The sequence below is a fragment of the Homarus americanus genome, unplaced genomic scaffold (assembly GCF_018991925.1).
Source record: "Homarus americanus isolate GMGI-L3 unplaced genomic scaffold, GMGI_Hamer_2.0 scaffold53233, whole genome shotgun sequence".
NCBI lineage: Eukaryota > Metazoa > Arthropoda > Malacostraca > Decapoda > Nephropidae > Homarus > Homarus americanus.
Window position 1 is genome coordinate 5210197 of NW_024751660.1, and position 21834 is coordinate 5232030.

The following is a 21834-nucleotide window of genomic DNA, read 5'->3' on the forward strand; positions in this document are numbered from 1 at the left end:
AAAGAGGGCTATATGAACTTGTTGAAGGCCATGCAAAAAAACAAACAAATGTAAACTGTACTGGATTATTTTTCTTTCATTTTTACTTGTGTGTGTGCGTGTGTGTGTGTGTGTGTGTGTGTGTGTGTGTGTGTGTGTGTGTTAATTCGCCTGTTTGTGTGCCTATGTGTTTGCCTTTGGAAGAATATATCACGGGCTAAGTAAAAGTTTTGTCGATAATGTAGACGATTTTCTTATTGGCAATGTGGCTTACTGACGATGCAAAATGTATTTCTACGCAGCATCCTGATTTTAATTTATGATTATTATTATTATTATTATTATTATTATTATTATTATTATTATTATTATTATTATTATTATTATAGGTTATGTGCTATATACTCATTTCTTCTACCTCATCATCAACATTATTATTAATGGGTGCTTAAAATAAACTAAATTAGCATCAAGTGGCACAACACACCGGTAACTCCACCGGTCTTGTGCTCTGTACTCGTCAGAATAATGGGACTAATGTATTATTATAGTAGAGTACTGTAGTGTGGTATAATGGTGACACTCGCACAGCTATTGTTTTTGTGTAACGAGACACTTACAATGAACTGCTTTTAATTTTAAAGACATTGTTTTAGTGTATGTCTTTTTGGGGTGAAAATTTGATTATTAGGACTTATATTTGTTAATTTTGAATTTTCACGAAATATGGGTTTGAAAACGATGTTTGTCATATGTTTACTGCTTTGAGTAATAACTTATGCAAGTAATCAGTATAGTATATTATGTATACGACATAAATGTTCAGGGATTACCACATTCCATCAAAGTAAAAAGGGATATATAAATGTTAAGAATAATTAAGGTAATTTTTACTTCTTCAGGTGTGTGTGTAGTGTTTTGGAAGTGCCAACATGCCAGGACAGTGTCCAAGGTGCCAGAAGGCGGTGTACTTCGCTGAGGAGAAGATTGTCTTGGGTCGACCATATCACAAGATGTGCATCAAGTGTGGTCAGTGTCCCGTCTGTCCCTCTCTGTCTGGTTTTTGTCTTGTACACACACACACACACACACACACACACACCAGGTACCTGTAAACAAATCATAGTACCTAAGTGAGACCAATTTTTATTAAAGGGATTAAATCACCTGTGCTCTTGAGTAAATATATTCGAGGCAGCTCTTATGTGTGGAAGCTCAACTTGGATGGAGCACATGTGGTGAAAGTTAAGGTTGCCATACGTCCGTATTTTCCCGGACATGTCCTCCATTTAGGTCTCCAAATCTTCATTCGGAAGTAATTTTTAAAATTCTTTAAAAGTCCGAAATTTCAGCTTCCATTATTTTCTCCACGGAAAAAAAAGACATGAAACTGTAATGACGAGAGAGATAGAGAGACTGTGAGCAGGGCCGGATTTACCTACTTGTGGGCCCCAGGCCAAACTCATCAGTGGGCCCCCAAATTTATAGAAATGTTTGCATGTTTCAATAATCAATATACGGTATATATATATATATATATATATATATATATATATATATATATATATATATATATATATATATATATATATATATATATTACTGTAATTATTTTGCAATGACCAAATGTCATCAAATATTACATATCATAATATTGAAATGTAAGAAATAAGAATTTCAACACAATGTGACACATCATTACTTTTAATCAAATTAGTTCTATATCATGTACATCTTATATGTGGGAATAATGAAACAAATACAATTAACTTGAAACATAATCAATTTTACCAGCACATGAAGTACAGCAAACTGTGTGAATTTCATAATAAATTCTTCCTACTTTTTTTCATGGAAAATTTGTCAATGATACTGTGTGTGTCAAGGGATTGTAGGAGGCCAGATTCAATGCATAATAACAAAAGTGAGTTTAATCTGGTTTGTCCCATGGTAGACCTCGGGTGATTTTTCACCCTAGATAGAGTAGAGAAAGTCCTCTCTCCTTCACAATTTGTAATAGGGATGGTAAGGACAATTCTTACCAAGATACTAATGTTTGGAAAGGCAGTTGTCAAAATACCATCTTTGGACCTCAGCAAAGTGGAGATGTTTGTCACTGACCTGTCAGATTCAGAAGACAAAATGTCTTTAAATTGCAAAAACTCATCTAAAACAGATGCTTCCAGGTCACTGGAATAGGTACTGACAACCAATTCCAGTTGGGCTTTGAGATCATCATATTTCATAGTGTCATACTCCGTGAAGAAGCTAAACAGCTTCTTTATTTCTGAGTAGGCATTCACTCTGAGATGAGGCTGAGAAGAGACTGACTAGCTGAGCGAGCTGTCAGCAAACCAACCGTAACCCTGACACGTACTGAACGTGAAACGATCCTGTCCTTCACACGTCAAGGTGCTGAAGGTTTCTTGAACTTTATTCTCTCTCTCTCCTGTATATATGTATGTATAGATAGATAGATAGATCGATGGTGGGACACGGACATTTAATAAATGTATATATATATATATTTTTTATCTTATTTTCTTCATTTTACTATAGGGCCTAGTCCGTGGCCCACCTGAGAACCACCCCATGGCCCGCCAGTTGAAGACCACTGCGGGCCTATACTTATTGTACAGGGGCCCTTATGGTTGTGCATATATTATATAATGAAATACTCGGTGTACACTTGAAACAAGGTCATACGCTGGCACGCTGCTCGATAAATTAGTTTCAGTGGGTCCCCAGATATCGGTGGGCCCTAGGCCAATGGCCTACTTGGCTTACTGGTAAATCCGGCCCTGACTGTGAGAGAAGGGAGGTAGAAATCGTAGAGATGTCGTTCAGTTTTCGTCATCGTAAATTGTGCTCTACTTACCTATAAACTTAGTAAAGATAACCTGGGTTTTCAATCCATTATTGAATGAACTACAAACTGAAGAGCATCTTCCAAAGAAGTGATTTTTGAGATGACAGTACACACCAGTATAGTACTGTACTGTACTGTACTGTATAGTTAAAATGTAGCAGAATTATTATAGTGTACAGATATACAAATTACTTTTCCTTAAGAGTTTTAATATTTTTTATGAATATTCACTGTTGGTTTGATGCGACTTTATCACTAATATGGTGCACCTTTATTGGTCTTCTTTGCTTATAATAATGAATCGTGTGATCTTTGTTGATAGTGAGAAAACATTTTATTCAACAGCCAAATGTAACAAACTCCTGGACAGCAGTACCTTCACCGAGCACGATGAAGAGATGTACTGCAAGAGCTGCTATGGTCGTCTCTTTGGCCCAAAAGGTTATGGGTATGGGGTTGGGGCAGGTGTTCTCTCCATGGACGATGGCACAAAGTATCAGGTGAGCGCTATGTGACATTCTTGGCTTGTTATCTACATCAGCCTCTGTGAGAGAACATTTTAGTGAACCTGTTCTGATGCAGTGTATAACAGGTTCTTGGATCACTATTGTTTGGTTTTCAAAACCGTATATTTTGGTATATCTTGTACTGTATTGAGAAGATGAAATGTGTTTGATGTTGGAATCATTTAATGTTTTTCCAGACAATTTTTTATGACATTTCCTTCCGCGAACTGTAATGTAACTAGAGTTACAAATAGTAGAATTTCTTGATGACCTTGTTTTTCAAGGGCATAGATACATCTTGGCATAAAATATTTATTAAATATCGTTAGCTGCTTCCTCCTGGATGAAGTCCTTTGTTAATTCTTGAAATTCTCATTAACACAAATAACATGCCAGGACTTGTGAATCACACACACCTTAGAAGATATAAACTTGATTACAGTACTGTTGTACAATTTCAATGCCTTCAATGACCTTCATTAAGGAAGAGTGGAAAGGTTGGGTTAGACCTGAGTGTGGGACATGTTAAGATCAGGTGGAGTCACAAGAGCACAATACTGTACTTCATAGTTAAGCTACTGACTCCTGGTTATTGGTGACTCACTGGGCTATTTAATCAGCAGCCTTCTGCATTTCAGTTACCATCATCCCCATTTTCAATTGCTGTCATTTTGATATTGTAAAGTTGTGTTGTATACTTTTAAGTTTACTATATGGGGCTTTTCACAATTAATGGTGAAGCTAGCTAAAGAGAGCAGTAGGGAGGAAATTGTACAGGACGGTGACAGTGATGACCAATAGAAAGTGATGTACTGTATTGTGATGAATAACAGCCTGCAGTTTTTGTAAGAATGTTTTTTTTATTTATTTGAAATTTTTTTTTAGCTAATTCTGAATGGTACATATTATTAGTCTTGCTCTTCTATAACATGAGAAAATGTTTTAAAGGCAGTACAGTATATGGTTGGGACATCTTTCCACGATATATATTATTTTTATGTGGCCGTCAAACAATTTTTTTTTTTACTGTATTTTGCATTGAAGACTTTACCTGTAGATAATTTATTTTCATGAAGGAAAATGGAAGTAGTGCCACTGTTAAGTAACATTCCTCAGAATATAGTTGTATCAAACCTTAAATGTAATGTCTAAACTTCTGACTAATTACAGAGGAGAATTGTACTTGAGATAGCATAAAGTTTTGCCTTTTTTATTTGTATCCCATGAATGTAACATACACTTTAACATTGATATATACAGTATGTTAATTTGAACAATATACTGTACAGGCAACACATACTAATTTAGTATTTTTTACTGTTTGGATAATGAAGTTGTTGTGTATGTGAATTATTATGTGTAATATGTTATTCTAAAAACTCTAGACTGATTGGATAAGTACGTTGATGTGTTTTGTATTTTTGCAACAGAATGGACCACCCAAGTCCAACATCCCCGCAACCATGGAAGCTTATGTGGCACCTCTGAAGCAAGCAGCACCAACGACAAAACCAGTACGACCCAAATGGGGAGGTGCTGATTACTGTGTCAGATGTTGTAAGTTGATAGTGTGAAGTAAAAACTTGACTGTTGATATCCTCTGTTGACCACCAGCTAGTATCATTCCATTTCCTCACACGTCCACGCTTCCTTGTTTCCATCTGCATCGAAGCTATCATTTATTTTTCCATCTTTCCTCAACTTATTTTTATTTTATTTTAGTTCACATTCACTATAAATTTTCTCTTAACACTCTTGGGTTCGAGTAGGCACTCCCCACGAGACACTCTGGGTCTAGCATGTTTGTCACCTCCCCGCACTTGACGAGAGATAATTGTACGTGATGAGTCATAGCAAGCTTGCTGTTTGAGATGAAAAGGTGGGATGTGTTGCATTATCATTGTTAATATATGATCTACAAACACTTTTATATGAGTAATCATGATAAAATAATTATTTGTGTACATAAGCACGAGTAGAACACAAATTTTTGTTTACGCCTAATGAATATGTTTATGCATCACTTTATACCCCCCGTTATTTCATGTGATTGCAAAATGAACTTTATTCCATTATACAGTGTACATATTTATAAAAAAAATAATTAAAAGAAAAAGTTGTAAAAAAAATTAATATTTTGCTAGGGAGAGGCATCAGGAGGCACTACACAATCAATCGTCTTGTACTTTTTACGTTTTCCCACCCCTCTACCCTTGCCACCAGTACGAGGCATGGTACAAAACTCTCACAACACTGTTATGAATAAATTAAATTACTGTGATGAACAAGAAATCAGCACAAGGTGCAAGAAAATGTGTGGGAAATGCAAGTCAATGTTATATTCTGGGTCCTTTAAACACAAAAGGGAGACACTGGTGTGGTGACCTTTGAGTGTAGTCTGCATAGTTGCCAGATCACACTGACATTGTCAAATGTGTGTCTTGCATATCTGAGCATTTATACACAAACATAAAATTATTTTAAATAAATTTTTTACTTCATATGCAAATTTTCATCTGAAAACCCCAAGTGTTAATATGCACACTTCTTAATTCGCTAACATTTGGAACTCTTCTGTAATACCACCTATTAGCTGACTTGCCTTTACTTTACCTGTTATATCATTAGCCACCAAACTTACACTTCTCACCAAACCTGCTTTCACCTCTCCCTACCCCATCCATAAAGATAAAAAACAATGTTGACATTACATGTCTGTCTTACATTCACTGATAACCTGTTGCTCTCTTTCCATTAGCCTCTAGCACAGGCTTTATTCTCCTTATAAAAACTGCAGCTTCCACCAATATCCTTTTGATGCTGTATACTCTCCAGCCTCCTGAAATTTTTTGAAATCTGACCAATATCATGGTCATTTTGAGGCCATTTTGAAGCCATGTGCACTTGATATTAGGATATATTCTGAGGTCAGTAGTAATTACTTTTTCCTGTACAAAAATGCCTGAGTACAATAGTGTATTAAAGAAAAAGTATTGGAGTTTTCTGATGAAAAGGGAGGGGGTCCAGGCCCCCCCTCCCCCCCTCCACCTGGATCCACCCCTGCACCTTCAACACAATAAACATGTGAAACACTGTCACTCAGAATCTACAGATAAGTAACCCAATATCAAAATTTATGAAATGTTTTTTATTACCCCCATATTTCATCTACTCTTCCTTTGGATTTTTTCCGTTCTCTTCATGTACTTCCTTCTAATCTTCATTCATCATTCCTCTCTTGCAGTGATCTCTCATGACTCTTTTCTTTTTAAGAATTAATCAATGGCAGAACTACTCTTTTTCTTTTTCCTTCCTATACCCTTTTACCTACACACTTCAGTTAAACTCTCCAGGACTGCACACTTAATCTGTTCCCATTCTTCAACTTCTCTCCCTTTAATGACTCCTATAAGCAGTAATCAATTGGTTGATTCATTTAAAGTTACTTTTGTTCACAGCTAAACAGGTGTTCATGGCAGAGCGGAAAATGGCAGCTGGGGGAGCATGGCATAAGGCATGTTTCAACTGTCGTGAATGTCACAAATGCCTCGACTCCCACTCCATTCGTGAACGTGAGCAGGATATCTACTGCAACCGTAAGTTTGCTGCCCCAGTTTAAATTTTTAGTTTTAATGTCCCCATTTTTAGAAGGCAGGTGTACCTTTGAAAACTTTTGACCTTTCAGTACAGTACTACTGTATTTGTGAAAAAAAATTACTTTAAAGAAACTTTGTAAATTTTTTGAAATAAGAGATAATCAAAATTTCCCTTATTTAGCCCAAATAAATTAGTGAGGTTCCATTTTTCTTATTTTTTATGTTATGAGAATGTTGAATACTGTACCAAGAAAAATCTTTTAATTGTAATTTTAGACCTGATACCTTCCCTAAGGACCTGTATTATACAGTACAGGTTATGGATTATAGGCCTAGGAAAACCCTCAGACAGTAGTTGTTCTGACCATTTAATGTAGAATTCAACAAGGTAAGATGTCACATCAACATGTGTACCCTACTCAAGTCAACGAAGGGAATGCACTCCTTTGAATTTATGCCGATCAGAAAGTTAGCTTATTGGAAAATTATTATGGGGTCTTTGTTCTTGGTGTTATGTCTATTAACCCCTTTTGTATGGGGTTGTCTGTGAGCTGAATAAAATAATCTGACATTAGCTAAATGAGATATTAAAAGTAGCATTCCCGTGGTGAAGGGGTTAAGATTAATTAAGTCTTCATATTTTATGTGATAATATATTTTATTTATTTTTTCTCGAGCAGCTTGTTATGGGAAGAACTTTGGCCCAAAGGGGTACTGGGGATGGTCATCTGCCAAGGTGTCGTAAATTTGATGTTGGACCTGCAGACGTATTGATTTGGATTCACCTCATCACTTCCTGTTCAGACACACCTAGTTTAGATCTCTAACTTTTAGAAGGTTCACATATGTCATTTTCATACATATATGATAAAGTACATAATTTGTATGATAATTATAAGCTTAAGGTAATGTGAAACAAAACTTCTATGTCTTTTTCATTTTCAAATGTGTATAAAAAGTTAATAGTACAGTAATTAGTTTGATGGTGATATGAAATATTTGATAAACTGTAATCATTAGAATGTACACATTTTTTCTTGTCACACAAATATCACTGAAGACTAATATTGATTAGTTAGTTACTTAAGGTGTAGTGAGACAAAAATTATATGTCTGATAACTTGTTTTAACAAAATAAGAGTAAGTGTGTTATTAATACTGTAAGCTGGAGAGCTTTATTGCTATTTAATACTACAGTATAATGTTAAAGAAGTGTACTGTATTGCCATTCACTGTTTGTTAAAGATAATTTTCTTCAAAGCCTTGCATGTTATACTTGCAGTCACATGAGACATAAGTTTCAAGCTTCATTATCAGTGAAATATCTTCTCTTACTCCCATTTTTGTCCTGATCATTCTTGATATATATTTGATCGAGTAATTTCAGTCGATTTTGTTCCATTATAACAAGCACTCTAGTGTTTGAGCTAAGACTTTGTTCTTTACTGTTATTGTAATTATTAACAAACTATGCATGTCTTTTATTTGTTTTTAAGCAAAATTACAAGCAGGAAATGTCTATACCCTGTATGTAATATTTTATGACGAATACGATCTTGTAAGCCATAAGTCAGTTTCTTTTACAGTTTTATAGAGTGGGCCATTTATGAATCTAGCATGGGGTAAATACATTCTGACATGGTATAACTTTAGGAATCTTATATGACTGGAGAAAATTACAAGTACACCATATTATTGGTTTGTGGATGTCTCGTACAATAAAAATTAGAGGACACTGCCATGTTGGTTTTGTCCTTTATATTCATTCTTGCATATACTGCAGACTCGATAAAATATAGTAGAAGAAAAAAATAATTCTATTGAAATTATTTCGCTTGAATGATATACAGTATCAGAAAAATGGATTGAATTTTCATACACTGCAGTCTTTGCTATTTATACAAAGATTCACTACCTGGATTTCTTTTATATTTTGGTTTGTAAAGGATTATGTGAAAGGAATTCATCTAATTGTCATTAAATTTGTGTTAGCTCATAGGTTGTATTCTTTTGTATCTCACGTACAGTGCTAAGAGGAAAAGGGAGCTTTTGGTGTTACCCTGGTGTTTACTTTTTTATATTGGCAAATTTTTGGTTGAAATTGTAAAGAATCTAATTCCTTAACTAATTATTTAATTTTGTAGTGCGTTACCCTATATAATTTTGTCAACATATTTCGGGATTCATTTTTAATTTGGAGAAAAAAATGTAATTAGACGAGATTAGCTGTCCCTCCGACAGTATATAATGCTTGATAGTGTAGTGATGTATACTGTGCACCCTCTTCAATAATATTTTCAGCAGTGATGTTGAGGATTATATAAAATAATACAATTCTTCCAGCTCACATCCATAATACTGTACAGTACAGTACCAAGCTGAAGTTAGTAGGTGTTACTTGAGGAAAATGTTTTAAAAGAAGTGTATGGTTATTTATAACTACTAACATAATCCTTTGAGTTTTGTCAGGTATATTCTAGCTGTGAAAACTGAAGAATGTGTAGAAAGTATTTTGCATGTACATTTAAGATGTATTATGATTACATGTTCATGTGTGTCTGTTTTTTCACACGACAGGAGTTATATATTGTAAGAATCCTTCATGTAAGAATCGTGTTTGCATTTCCTTATATAAATATCCTCCATGACTGTTTACTTGGATATGCATCAATATTGGTTTATTCAGAAAAAGTAATGTGAATAATCTGGTAAAGGAGCCTAAAATTAAGGCCAAGTTAATTTCCATGTTAGTTTGTAAGGAATTATGTAAAGTACAATAGATAAGTGTATTTTGGAAAAATGCAAATGAATGCCGATTTACAAATCTTTTTGTATGTCTAGAAATTTAAATTAATTTTGTTACACTAAGAAAAGGAACTATTGAGAATTATTGTATTAAAAAAAAAAAAAAAACTGTGGTTACATTAATACAGTTTGATGTTTTGTTTAGGATTCCATAATGCAGTGCATATGATCAGGCTCAGCAGTAGTGGACTTTTTAATGGGTTTATGCAAAACAAAACATAAGGTTAAGCATATATTTTGATGTAAGCGTATATTTTGATGTAAGCATATATTTTGATGTAAGCATATATTTTGATGTAATAATTAACAAAATAAATGTGATTTGATGAAAATATTTTTTTATAGGGATTAGCCAACCTGAGCACAGGTCGCTGATCCACAATGGGGCCTATAGAAACTAAATGCGGGAAATAATAATGCCATATTTCAGTGGTTGTATGGAAGGTTACCTGGGGGCACCACCACCCCAGGAGGGCCCTGGGGGCGTCGCTACCCTTGGGGACGCTGTCAACCTTGGGAGGGTCCCTGGGGTTGCTGCCATCCATGGAAAGGTCCCTGGGGATGCCACTGCTCCTGGGAGAGTTCCTGGCATGCTGCTGTCCTTGGGGAGGTCCCTAAGGGGCGCAGCTACCTCTGGGAGGATCCCTGGGTCTCCACCGCCCCTGGGGGGGGTGCTGCTGCTCATGGCAGGCTTCCTGGAATGGTTCCTGGGGACTCTGTGGCCCCTGGGAGGTTCCATGGGGGCACCGCTACTCACTGGAGGGTCACTGGAGGCACGGCTACCACTGGGAAGGTCCCTGGTGGTGCTGGCGAGCCGGGAAGGATCCCTTTGAACCTGGGAGGGTCCCTGGGGGCGCTTACCTCCCTGGGGGAGTTGTTGACGTTGGGAGGGTCAGTGGTGATGCTGCCGCCCCTTGGATGTCCCTGGGGTTACTGCCCATGGGTGCGCCATCACCGCTAGGAGGTAGGGAAGGCGTCGCCTGAGGGAACCCTCCTGGGGGCAGCGGCGGCTCCAGGAACCTCTCCAGATGTAGCATTGCCCCTTGGCACCTTCCCAGGGATGGCAGAGCCCATCAGGGACCTTCCCTAAGGCAGCCACGCCCCTGGGGACCTACCCAGGAGCAACGGCACCCTCGGGCACTTTCCCAGGGGCAGCGGCGCCCCCAAGAACCCTCCAAGTGGTTACAGCGCTCCTAGAGGCCCTATCAGGTGCGGCAGCGCCCCAAGGGTCCTTCCTACGGGTGGCGCTCCCCAGAGGCCCTCGAAGTGGTGATGGTGCCCCCAGGGACCCTTGCAGGGGGGGTGGCAGTGCCCACAGGGGTCCTCCCAGAGGACGACCCCAGCGGCATTCGCAGGTGCAGTGGCACCCCAGGGGCCTTCCTAGGGGCAGCAGCTATCCCAGGGGCTCTACAAGGGGAAACCCCCTGGGCCATACTAATGGCGTCTCCTCTATAAGCTCTATAGCTTGCTTGGTCGTGGTGTTGTACTTATGTATTGCATACGTCCAGCAATCCCATTCTTAACTGTGATTAGTAGACTAAAATGTATATCCAAGGAAGGCGGTGAACTTGGGGGCCATCACTGGTGTGGCAGCGACACCAGGGGCCCTCCCGGGGGTATCGGCGACCCCAAGGGCATTCCCAAGAGCGGTGGTGCTCCCAGAGGTAGCTGTTCCTTCAGGGGCCTTCCCAAGGGCGGCGTCGACCCCAGAGGCACTCCCAGGGGCGGCTGCTACCCTAAAAGGGCCTTGCAGAAGCGGCGGCGCCCCCATGACTCCCAGGGAATGCATCGCCCAAGCGGACCCTCCCAGGAGCAATGGTGCCACCAAGAACCTCCCCAGATACGGCGGCGCCCACAGGGACGCACTCAGGCACAATGGCACCTCATGGGATCTTTCCAGGGACCTTCCCCAAAATAGCCACGCCCCCAGGGACCTTCCCTGGAGCAGTGGTGGCCCAGGGATCTTTCTAGGGGCAGTGGAGCCCCCAAGGACCCTCCCATTGGCGACTGTGCCCCCAGGGGCCCTTTCAGGTGCAGCAGGCCTCAAGGGGCCCTCGTACAGGTGGCGGGGCTCCGAAGGGCCCTCACAGTGGTAGTGGCGCCCCCAGGGACCTTTGCAGGGGCGACTGTGCCCACAGAGGCTCTCCCTGGGGCTACAGCACCCCCAGGAGCCCCCAGAGACAGACGCAACCACAGGGGCATTCACAGGTGCAGTGGCGCCTCGGGGGCCCTCCCAGGGGCCCTGCAAGGGGAACCCCCGGGGCCCTACCAGGGGCGCCTCCTCCTTAAGCCCTATAACTTGCTCGGTCGTGGTGTTGTACATATTGTATTGCATACGTCCAGCAATCCCTTACTTAACTGTGATTGGTGGACTAGAATGTTTATCCACCAAATTACAGCCAATAGGAGAAGAGAGCAGTCAGTCAGCACAACACCCCAACTTATGTTTTCCTGTTGGATATTTATTCTCATTTACATTGTTCATGAGGGGTTGATACTGGAAATGCGATGGGTGGTGAGTTATTTAACGTCATATCTCCCGTTGTTCTGTCCAGCAATCCCTTGCTTAACTGTGATTGGTGGACTAGAATGTTTACCCACCATATTACAGCCAATAGGAGAACAGAGCAGTCAGTCAGCACAACACTCCATCTTATGGGTTCCTGTTGGATTTTTATTCTCCTTTACATTGTTCATGAGGAGATGATGGTGGAAATGCGATGGGCGGTGAGTTATTTAACGTCATATCTCCCATTGTTCTAAATCATGAAAAAAAAAACATTTGCCCCAAAGGGCCTACAGAGACAGTGACCCCAGGGGACAGGTCAAGGGCAGTAGCAACTGCAGGGGCTGTGGCGACCCCAGGGGCTCTCTCGGGCGGTGACAGCTTCAGGAGCCATACCAGGGGCTGCAACACCCCTAGGGGCCCAGTGGCGACTCCAATGGCCCTCCCAGGTGAAGCGACGCACCTAGGGGCCCTTGCATGGGCGGTGGTGGCCTCATGGGCCCTCCCAGGGACCTCGGTTAATCCAGGGTTCCTTGCAGGAGCGGCGGCGCCCCCAGGGGCCCTCCCAGGAGTGGTGGACCCCTAGGGACCTTTCCAGGGGTGGCGGTCCTTCAGGTAAGCTACTATGGGCGGCGGCGATATTAGGGGCTCACTCTGGGTCGGTGGCGACCCCAGGGGCCCTCTCTAGGGCGACGGCGACTCCAGGGACCCTAGCAGGGGCAGGGGTGCCCACAGGGGCCGTCCCAGGGGCTTTCCCAGTGGCTGTAGTGCCCCCAAGAGCCCTCCAAGAGGTAGAGGTGAGCACAGGGGTATTTGCAGGTGCGGTAGCGCCCCAAGGACCCTCCCAGGGATAGCGACGACCCCAGGGGCCCTATAAGGGGATCCCCTGGGGCCATAGCAGTGGCGCCCCTTCCCTTAAGCCCAATAACTTGCTTGGTTGTGGTGTTGTACATAGTGTATTGCATACGTCCAGCAATCCCTTATTTAACTGTGATTGGTGGACTAGAATGTTTACTCACCATATTACAGCCAATAGGAGAAGAGAACAGTCAGTCAGCACAACACCCCAACTTATGTTTTCCTGTTGGATATTTATTCTCCTTTACATTGTTCATGAGGGGTTGATACTGGAAATGCGATGGGTGGTGAGTTATTTTTCGTCATATCTCCCATTGTTCTGTCCAGCAATCCCTTGCTTAACTGTGATTGGTGGACTAGAATGTTTACCCACCATATTACAGCCAATAGGAGAAGAGAGCAGTCAGTCAACACAACACCCCAACTTATGTTTTCCTGTTGGATATTTATTCTCCTTTACATTGTTCATGAGGGGTTGATACTGGAAATGCGATGGGTGGTGAGTTATTTTTCGTCATATCTCCCATTGTTCTGTCCAGCAATCCCTTGCTTAACTGTGATTGGTGGACTAGAATGTTTACCCACCATATTACAGCCAATAGGAGAAGAGAGCAGTCAGTCAGCACAACACCCCAACTTATGTTTTCCTGTTGGATATTTATTCTCCTTTACATTGTTCATGAGGGGTTGATACTGGAAATGCGATGGGTGGTGAGTTATTTTTCGTCATATCTCCCATTGTTCTGTCCAGCAATCCCTTGCTTAACTGTGATTGGTGGACTAGAATGTTTACCCACCATATTACAGCCAATAGGAGAACAGAGCAGTCAGTCAGCACAACACCCCAACTTATGTTTTCCTGTTGATATTTATTCTCCTTTACATTGTTCATGAGGGTTGATACTGGAAATGCGATGGGTGGTGAGTTATTTTTCGTCATATCTCCCATTGTTCTGTCCAGCAATCCCTTGCTTAACTGTGATTGGTGGACTAGAATGTTTACCCACCATATTACAGCCAATAGGAGAACAGAGCAGTCAGTCAGCACAACACCCCAACTTATGTTTTCCTGTTGGATATTTATTCTCCTTTACATTGTTCATGAGGGGTTGATACTGGAAATGCGATGGGTGGTGAGTTATTTTTCGTCATATCTCCCATTGTTCTGTCCAGCAATCCCTTGCTTAACTGTGATTGGTGGACTAGAATGTTTACCCACCATATTACAGCCAATAGGAGAACAGAGCAGTCAGTCAGCACAACACCCCAACTTATGTTTTCCTGTTGGATATTTATTCTCCTTTACATTGTTCATGAGGGATGATACTGGAAATGCGATGGGTGGTGAGTTATTTAACGTCATATCTCCCATTGTTCTGTCCAGCAATCCCTTGCTTAACTGTGATTGGTGGACTAGAATGTTTACCCACCATATTACAGCCAATAGGAGAAGAGAGCAGTCAGTCAGCACAACACCCCAACTTATGTTTTCCTGTTGGATATTTATTCTCCTTTACATTGTTCATGAGGGGTTGATACTGGAAATGCGATGGGTGGTGAGTTATTTTTCGTCATATCTCCCATTGTTCTGTCCAGCAATCCCTTGCTTAACTGTGATTGGTGGACTAGAATGTTTACCCACCATATTACAGCCAATAGGAGAAGAGAGCAGTCAGTCAGCACAACACCCCAACTTATGTTTTCCTGTTGGATATTTATTCTCCTTTACATTGTTCATGAGGGGTTGATACTGGAAATGCGATGGGTGGTGAGTTATTTTTCGTCATATCTCCCATTGTTCTGTCCAGCAATCCCTGTCTTAACTGTGATTGGTGGACTAAAATGTTTACCCACCATATTACAGCCAATAGGAGAAGAGAGCAGTCAGTCAGCACAGCACCCCAACTTATGTTTTCCTGTTGGATATTTATTCTCCTTTACATTGCTCATGAGGGGTTGATATTGGAAATGCGATGGGCGGTGAGTTATTTAACGTCATATCTCCCATTGTTCGTTCCAGCAATCCCTTGCTTAACTGTGATTGGTGGACTAGAATGTTTACCCACCATATTACAGCCAATAGGAGAAGAGAGCAGTCAGTCAGCACAACACCCCAACTTATGTTTTCCTGTTGGATATTTAGTTCTCCTTTACATTGTTCATGAGGGTTGATACTGGAAATGCGATGGGTGGTGAGTTATTTTCGTCATATCTACATTATTTCCTGTCAGCAATCCCTTGCTTAACTGTGATGGGGTGGACTGAATGTTTTACCCACCATATTACAGCCAATAGGAGAAAGAGAGCAGTCAGTCAGCACAACTTTTAACTTATGTTTTCCTGTTGGATATTTATTCTCCTTTACATTGTTCATGAGGGGTTGATACTGGAAATGCGATGGGTGGTGAGTTATTTTTCGTCATATCTCCCATTGTTCTGTCCAGCAATCCCTGTCTTAACTGTGATTGGTGGACTAGAATGTTTACCCACCATATTACAGCCAATAGGAGAAGAGAGAAGTCAGTCAGCACAACACCCCAACTTATGTTTTCCTGTTGGATATTTATTCTCCTTTACATTGCTCATGAGGGGTTGATACTGGAAATGCGATGGGCGGTGAGTTATTTAACGTCATATCTCCCATTGTTCGTTCCAGCAATCCCTTGCTTAACTGTGATTGGTGGACTAGAATGTTTACCCACCCTATTACAGCCAATAGGAGAAGAGAGCAGTCAGTCAGCACAACACCCCAACTTATGTTTTCCTGTTGGATATTTAGTCTCCTTTACATTTTTCATGAGGGGTTGATACTGGAAATGCGATGGGTGGTGAGTTATTTTTCGTCATATCTCCCATTGTTCTGTCCAGCAATCCCTTGCTTAACTGTGATTGGTGGACTAGAATGTTTACCCACCATATTACAGCCAATAGGAGAACAGAGCAGTCAGTCAGCACAACACCCCAACTTATGTTTACCTGTTGGATATTTATTCTCCTTTACATTGCTCATGAGGGGTTGATACTGGAAATGCGATGGGTGGTGAGTTATTTTTCGTCATATCTCCCATTGTTCTGTCCAGCAATCCCTTGCTTAACTGTGATTGGTGGACTAGAATGTTTACCCACCATATTACAGCCAATAGGAGAACAGAGCAGTCAGTCAGCACAACACCCCAACTTATGTTTTCCTGTTGGATATTTCTTCTCCTTTACATTGTTCATGAGGGGTTGATACTGGAAATGCGATGGGCGGTGAGTTATTTAACGTCATATCTCCCATTGTTCGTTCCAGCAATCCCTTGCTTAACTGTGATTGGTGGACTAGAATGTTTACCCACCATATTACAGCCAATAGGAGAAGAGAGCAGTCAGTCAGCACAACACCCCAACTTATGTTTTCCTGTTGGATATTTATTCTCCTTTACATTGTTCATGAGGGGTTGATACTGGAAATGCGATGGGCGGTGAGTTATTTAACGTCATATCTCCCATTGTTCGTTCCAGCAATCCCTTGCTTAACTGTGATTGGTGGACTAGAATGTTTACCCACCATATTACAGCCAATAGGAGAAGAGAGCAGTCAGTCAGCACAACACCCCAACTTATGTTTTCCTGTTGGATATTTATTCTCCTTTACATTGTTCATGAGGGGTTGATACTGGAAATGCGATGGGTGGTGAGTTATTTTTCGTCATATCGCCCATAGCATTTCCAGTATCAACCCCACATGAACAATGTAAAGGAGAATAAATATCCAACAGGAAAACATAAGTTGGGGTGTTGTGCTGACTGACTACTCTGTTCTCCTATTGGCTGTAATTTGGTGGATAACATTCTAGTCCACCAATCACCGTTAAGGAAGGGATTGTTGGACAGAACAATGGGGGATATGACGTTAAATAACTCACCGCCCATCGCATTTCCAGTATCATCTCCTCATGAGCAATGTAAAGGAGAATATATATCCAACAGGAAAACATAAGTTGGGGTGTTGTGCTGACTGACTGCTCTGTTCTCCTATTGGCTGTAATATGGTGGGTAAACATTCTAGTCCACCAATCACAGTTAAGCAAGGGATTGCTGGAATGAACAATGGGAGATATGACGAAAAATAACTCACCACCCATCGCATTTCCAGTATCAACCCCTCATGAACAATGTAAAGGAGAATAAATATCCAACAGGAAAACATAAGTTGGGGTACAGTTGACTGACTGTTCTGTTCTCCTATTGGCTGTAATATATGGGTAAACATCTAGTCCAATCAATCATAAAAGTTAAGCAAGGGATTGCTGGACAGAACAATGAGATATATGACGCGAATAACTCACCGATCATCGTGATTTGCGGTCATCGCCATGTACAATGTAAAGGAGAATAAATATCCAACAGGAAACATAAGTTGGGGTGTTGTGCTGACTGACCGCTCTGTTCTCCTATTACGTAATTTGCGTATAAAGACTTAGTCCTCACCAACTATGCCATGTAAGGGTTGCTGGACAGAACAATGGGGAGATATGACGCTGAATAACTCACCAACGCATTTCCAGTATCAACACCCCTGGCAACAACGTAAAGGAGAATAAATATCCAACAGCAAAACATAAGTTGGGGTGTTGTGCTGACTGACTGCTCTGTTCTCCTATTGGCTGTTATTTGGTGGATTTACATTTTAGTCCACCAATCATGCTAAGGCGATTGCTGGAGGTACACGGAGATACGACGAAAAATAACTCACCACCCATCGATTGCATCAAACCTCATGAACAATGGAAGGAGAATAAATATCCAACAGGAAACATAAGTTGGGGTGTTGTGCTGACTGACTGCCTTTTCTCCTATTGGCTGTAATATGGTGGGTAAATGCCCTAGTCCACCAATGACAGTTAAGGCAGGGATTGCTGACAGAACAATGAGATATGACGAAAAATAACTCACCACCATCGCATTTCCAGTATCAACCCTCATGAACAATGTAAAGGAGAATAAATATCCAACAGGAAAACATAAGTTGGGGTGTTGTGCTGACTGACTGCTCTCTTCTCCTATTGGCTGTAATATGGTGGGTAAACATTCTAGTCCACCAATCACAGTTAAGACAGGGATTGCTGGACAGAACAATGGGAGATATGACGTTGAATAACTCACCGCATTTCCAGTATCAACCCCACATGAACAATGTAAAGGAGACTAAATATCCAACAGGAAAACATAAGTTGGGGTGTTGTGCTGACTGACTACTCTGTTCTCCTATTGGCTGTAATTTGGTGGATAACATTCTAGTCCACCAATCACCGTTAAGGAAGGGATTGTTGGACAGAACAATGGGGAGATATGACGTTAAATAACTCACCGCCCATCGCATTTCCAGTATCATCTCCTCATGAACAATGTAAAGGAGAATAAATATCCAACAGGAAAACATAAGTTGGGGTGTTGTGCTGACTGACTGCTCTGTTCTCCTATTGGCTGTAATATGGTGGGTAAACATTCTAGTCCACCAATCACAGTTAAACAAGGGATTGCTGGACAGAACAATGGGAGATATGACGAAAAATAACTCACCACCCATCGCATTTCCAGTATCAACCCCTCATGAACAATGTAAAGGAGAATAAATATCCAACAGGAAAACATAAGTTGGGGTGTTGTGCTGACTGACTGCTCTCTTCTCCTATTGGCTGTAATTTTGGTGGATAAACATTCTAGTCCACCAATCACAGTTAAGTATGGGATTGCTGGACGTATGCAATACAATATGTACAACACCACGACCGAGCAAGTTATTGGGCTTAAGGAGGAGGCGCCCCTGGTAGGGCCCCGGGGGTTCCCCTTGCAAGGCCCCTGGGAGGGCCCCCGAGGCGCCACTGCACCTGTGAATGCCCGTGTGGTCGCCTTTGCCTCGGAGGAGGGGGGGAGTTCCTGGGGGATCTGTTGGTCCTGGGAGGGCCTTAGTGGCTACGGTCGCCCCTGCAAAGGTCCCTGGAGGCGCTATTACCACTTCGAGGGCCCTTGGGGCCCCGCCACCCGTAGGAGGGTCCTTTGAGGCCTGCCGCACCTGAAAGAGCTCCTGGGGGCACAATCGCTACTGGGAGGGTCCTTGGGGGCTTCGCTGCCCCTGGGAAGGTCCCTGGGGCCGCCGCTGCTCCAGGTAAGGTCCCTGGGGGCGTGGATATAATTGGAAAGGTCCCTAGAAAGATCCCATGGGGCGTCGTTGCGCCTGAGTGGGTCCCTGTGGGCGCCGCCGTGTCTGGGGACGTTCTTGGGGTCGCCACTACTCCTGGGAGGGTCTCCTTGGGCGACGCATTTCCTGGGAGAGTCATGGGGGCGCCGCTGCCTTTGCAAAGCCCTTTTAGGGTAGCAGCCGCCCCTGGAGTGTCTCTGGGGTCGACGCCGGCCCTGGAAAAGCCCCTGCACTCCTACATAAAACAGACAGCCAGTGTTTACCCCACTCTTACATAACGCAGACAGCCAGTGCTTGCCTATTTCATTCTTAACAGAGCCGAGTACTTTCGGTCCCCGTACACAACATATATCTTTTCTCACTCCTCTAGAGGTAACAACATGACCTTCCCTCACTCTTTGACAACACAGCGAAGCCTTCCCTAAATCCCATGCAACACAAGTCCACCCTTCACTTTCAAACTCTCCTTACAGTCGTCAGTAGAGAAACTTTCACTCCACTGTTTTAATCGGCTTTATTATCTACGTAGACGTAATGTCTGTTCCTTCATTCTATCCTTTTCCTCACTGTATTTGCATAATGTAACCTATATGGATAACAGTATAGTCATAGGTAATATAAATAGAAGTGGCAGAGGAATTGTTTCACAACACTCGCGAAACAGCAGCTTACCTATAGTGTGTTGACGTCCATATTTTTTTTTTTCATTAATCTCAAGTCATAAAACCATCCTCATAGCCTCAGTTGAAGTAGTCAAGATGAAAACAGTAGCGACACAAACATAATCCCAACTGGTGAGAGTTAGAAGTGGATTATTTTTAACATAGAAAACAGGTCCATGATTTAGGTAATGTAAACAAAAGGATTTTAAAGGAACATTTACTACGCTTCATGTCATAACACAAGACAGGAATATAGACGCCAAAATTATTACATAGTTACCAGGAAACATTTCAAACTACATTAAAAATCGACTAACATCACAGATTTTGTACAAGTTTAGTTTCCAGATGATTACTGACAGCGGACTAATTAGTGAAGTCTTAGGCTCATTATTAATAATAGGTTGTGGGATATGATTTTCAGGTGTTAATTGTAATATATGCTTTACAAATGACTTCCTCCTCCTCCTCATCATCATTATTCAACTGCCAGATACATTATTCACTGCATGCACACACACACATATATAACAAATTCACTATCAATTATCATCGATACCTTTATTTTAATTTAGTGTGGGATTATGGAGGATGTATAACAAAAAAAGACAAAAAACAGTTGAAGTGCGAACTAAAGGCACTACATAAATAAGGAAGAAATATGCTTGAACCTGTAAGAGAAATTCCGTCAAGTGTGATGACAATGTTGCTTCTTCAATTCGTGTGTCGTGATGAGGCGCCACATGACTTAATAATGGTATTTACAATGCATATGAGGTAACATCTATATTAATTAAGAAATCTCTCTAATATTTATGATTCTTAATTAAAATCATTAAAAAAATCAGTGTTTTTTAAAAATACTACTAATAAAAAAACTTATATGACAATCTCGAATGCTAGCACTTCGACAAACTCAACAATAACAAATAAACAAAACATAACAAACACATTCATGGATTTGTGTATAATTCAAAATCCTTCACTGCAATATAAATATATATATACCTGTATTTTTAAAGAATTTTACTTTCTTAATTACTGACGGTCGCATCTACACTCAGAGGTTATTAGTATTGTTTTGTTTTTCACTCTAGCACTAATGCTCTGGTGTAAATAACGTTCACTGTTCTACTACTAGTGTACATAATTATAGTCCTCTGGTGGGTGTCATATCAGCCTCATAAAATATCTGAATATGTTTTTTTAGCCCAATGGTGTATTTTCTCTTTAGTGTTGGAAAAATAAAGTCGATAAGCTTTGCAGTTTCCATTGGTATAAGAATCACTGTATGGTTTTAGTTTTCTTTAGTAGTCAGTTGTGGCTGGCCCCCCACAAGTAAATAAATACATTTGGTCGTCTGTTGTTGGTGGAGGCTATGGTGGTGGAGCTATGGTAGAGGCTATGGTGAGGGCTATGGTAGAAGCTATGGTTGGGGTTACGGTGGTGGGGCTATGGTGGAGCTCTTCATCACCCTCATAGAGCCTCCTCGTCCGGATACTCTCCTTTCTTGAGTTTGTTTATGATCTGTAAGATAACAATAGCTGTTGACTTTCTATACTAAAAACAAAAGAAGTGATCAATATGTATTACTGACAATCGGGTCCACATACTAATAAAGTTCGATGAATTTCAGACTGAACACTGTAACTCCTGTTGTCTCGGTAGCGTTGTCAAAAACCTTTGCCCATTGTGTCATATTATCTCACAAAATTGCAAAGATACTTTTTGGAGCGGGTGGTGCATAGGCTCTCAGATTATATTTATATAAAGACAATTATGTGATGACTTTAAAAGCAATAATAAAAAAAATCATAATTCATAACAAAACAGAATAATAAATTTAAAATATGCAAGCAAAGCGAAAAG

General features: G+C 41.1%; 2 protein-coding genes across 6 annotated transcripts in view; one reads left to right on the forward strand and one right to left on the reverse strand.

The window, feature by feature from the left end:
• The window catches only part of LOC121854690 (cysteine and glycine-rich protein 1-like), a 33340-nt gene extending 23253 nt beyond the window's left edge, over nucleotides 1-10087 (forward strand). The window contains exons 2-6 of the mRNA XM_042349396.1: nucleotides 882-1008; nucleotides 3194-3348; nucleotides 4785-4911; nucleotides 6813-6950; nucleotides 7631-10087. Of these exons, the coding sequence (XP_042205330.1) occupies nucleotides 912-1008; nucleotides 3194-3348; nucleotides 4785-4911; nucleotides 6813-6950; nucleotides 7631-7695 (582 nt within the window). The 5' untranslated portion in view covers nucleotides 882-911 and the 3' untranslated portion in view covers nucleotides 7696-10087. The remainder of the gene's footprint in view (nucleotides 1-881; nucleotides 1009-3193; nucleotides 3349-4784; nucleotides 4912-6812; nucleotides 6951-7630) is intronic.
• Nucleotides 10088-20168: 10081 nt separating this feature from the next.
• Nucleotides 20169-21834, reverse strand: part of LOC121854758 (kinesin-like protein KIN-14E) — a 79482-nt gene continuing 77816 nt past the window's right edge. For all 5 annotated transcript variants that reach the window (XM_042349504.1, XM_042349506.1, XM_042349508.1 and 2 more), the window contains one exon: nucleotides 20169-21492. In XM_042349504.1, coding sequence (XP_042205438.1) covers nucleotides 21442-21492 — 51 coding nt within the window. In that variant the 3' untranslated portion in view covers nucleotides 20169-21441. The remainder of the gene's footprint in view (nucleotides 21493-21834) is intronic.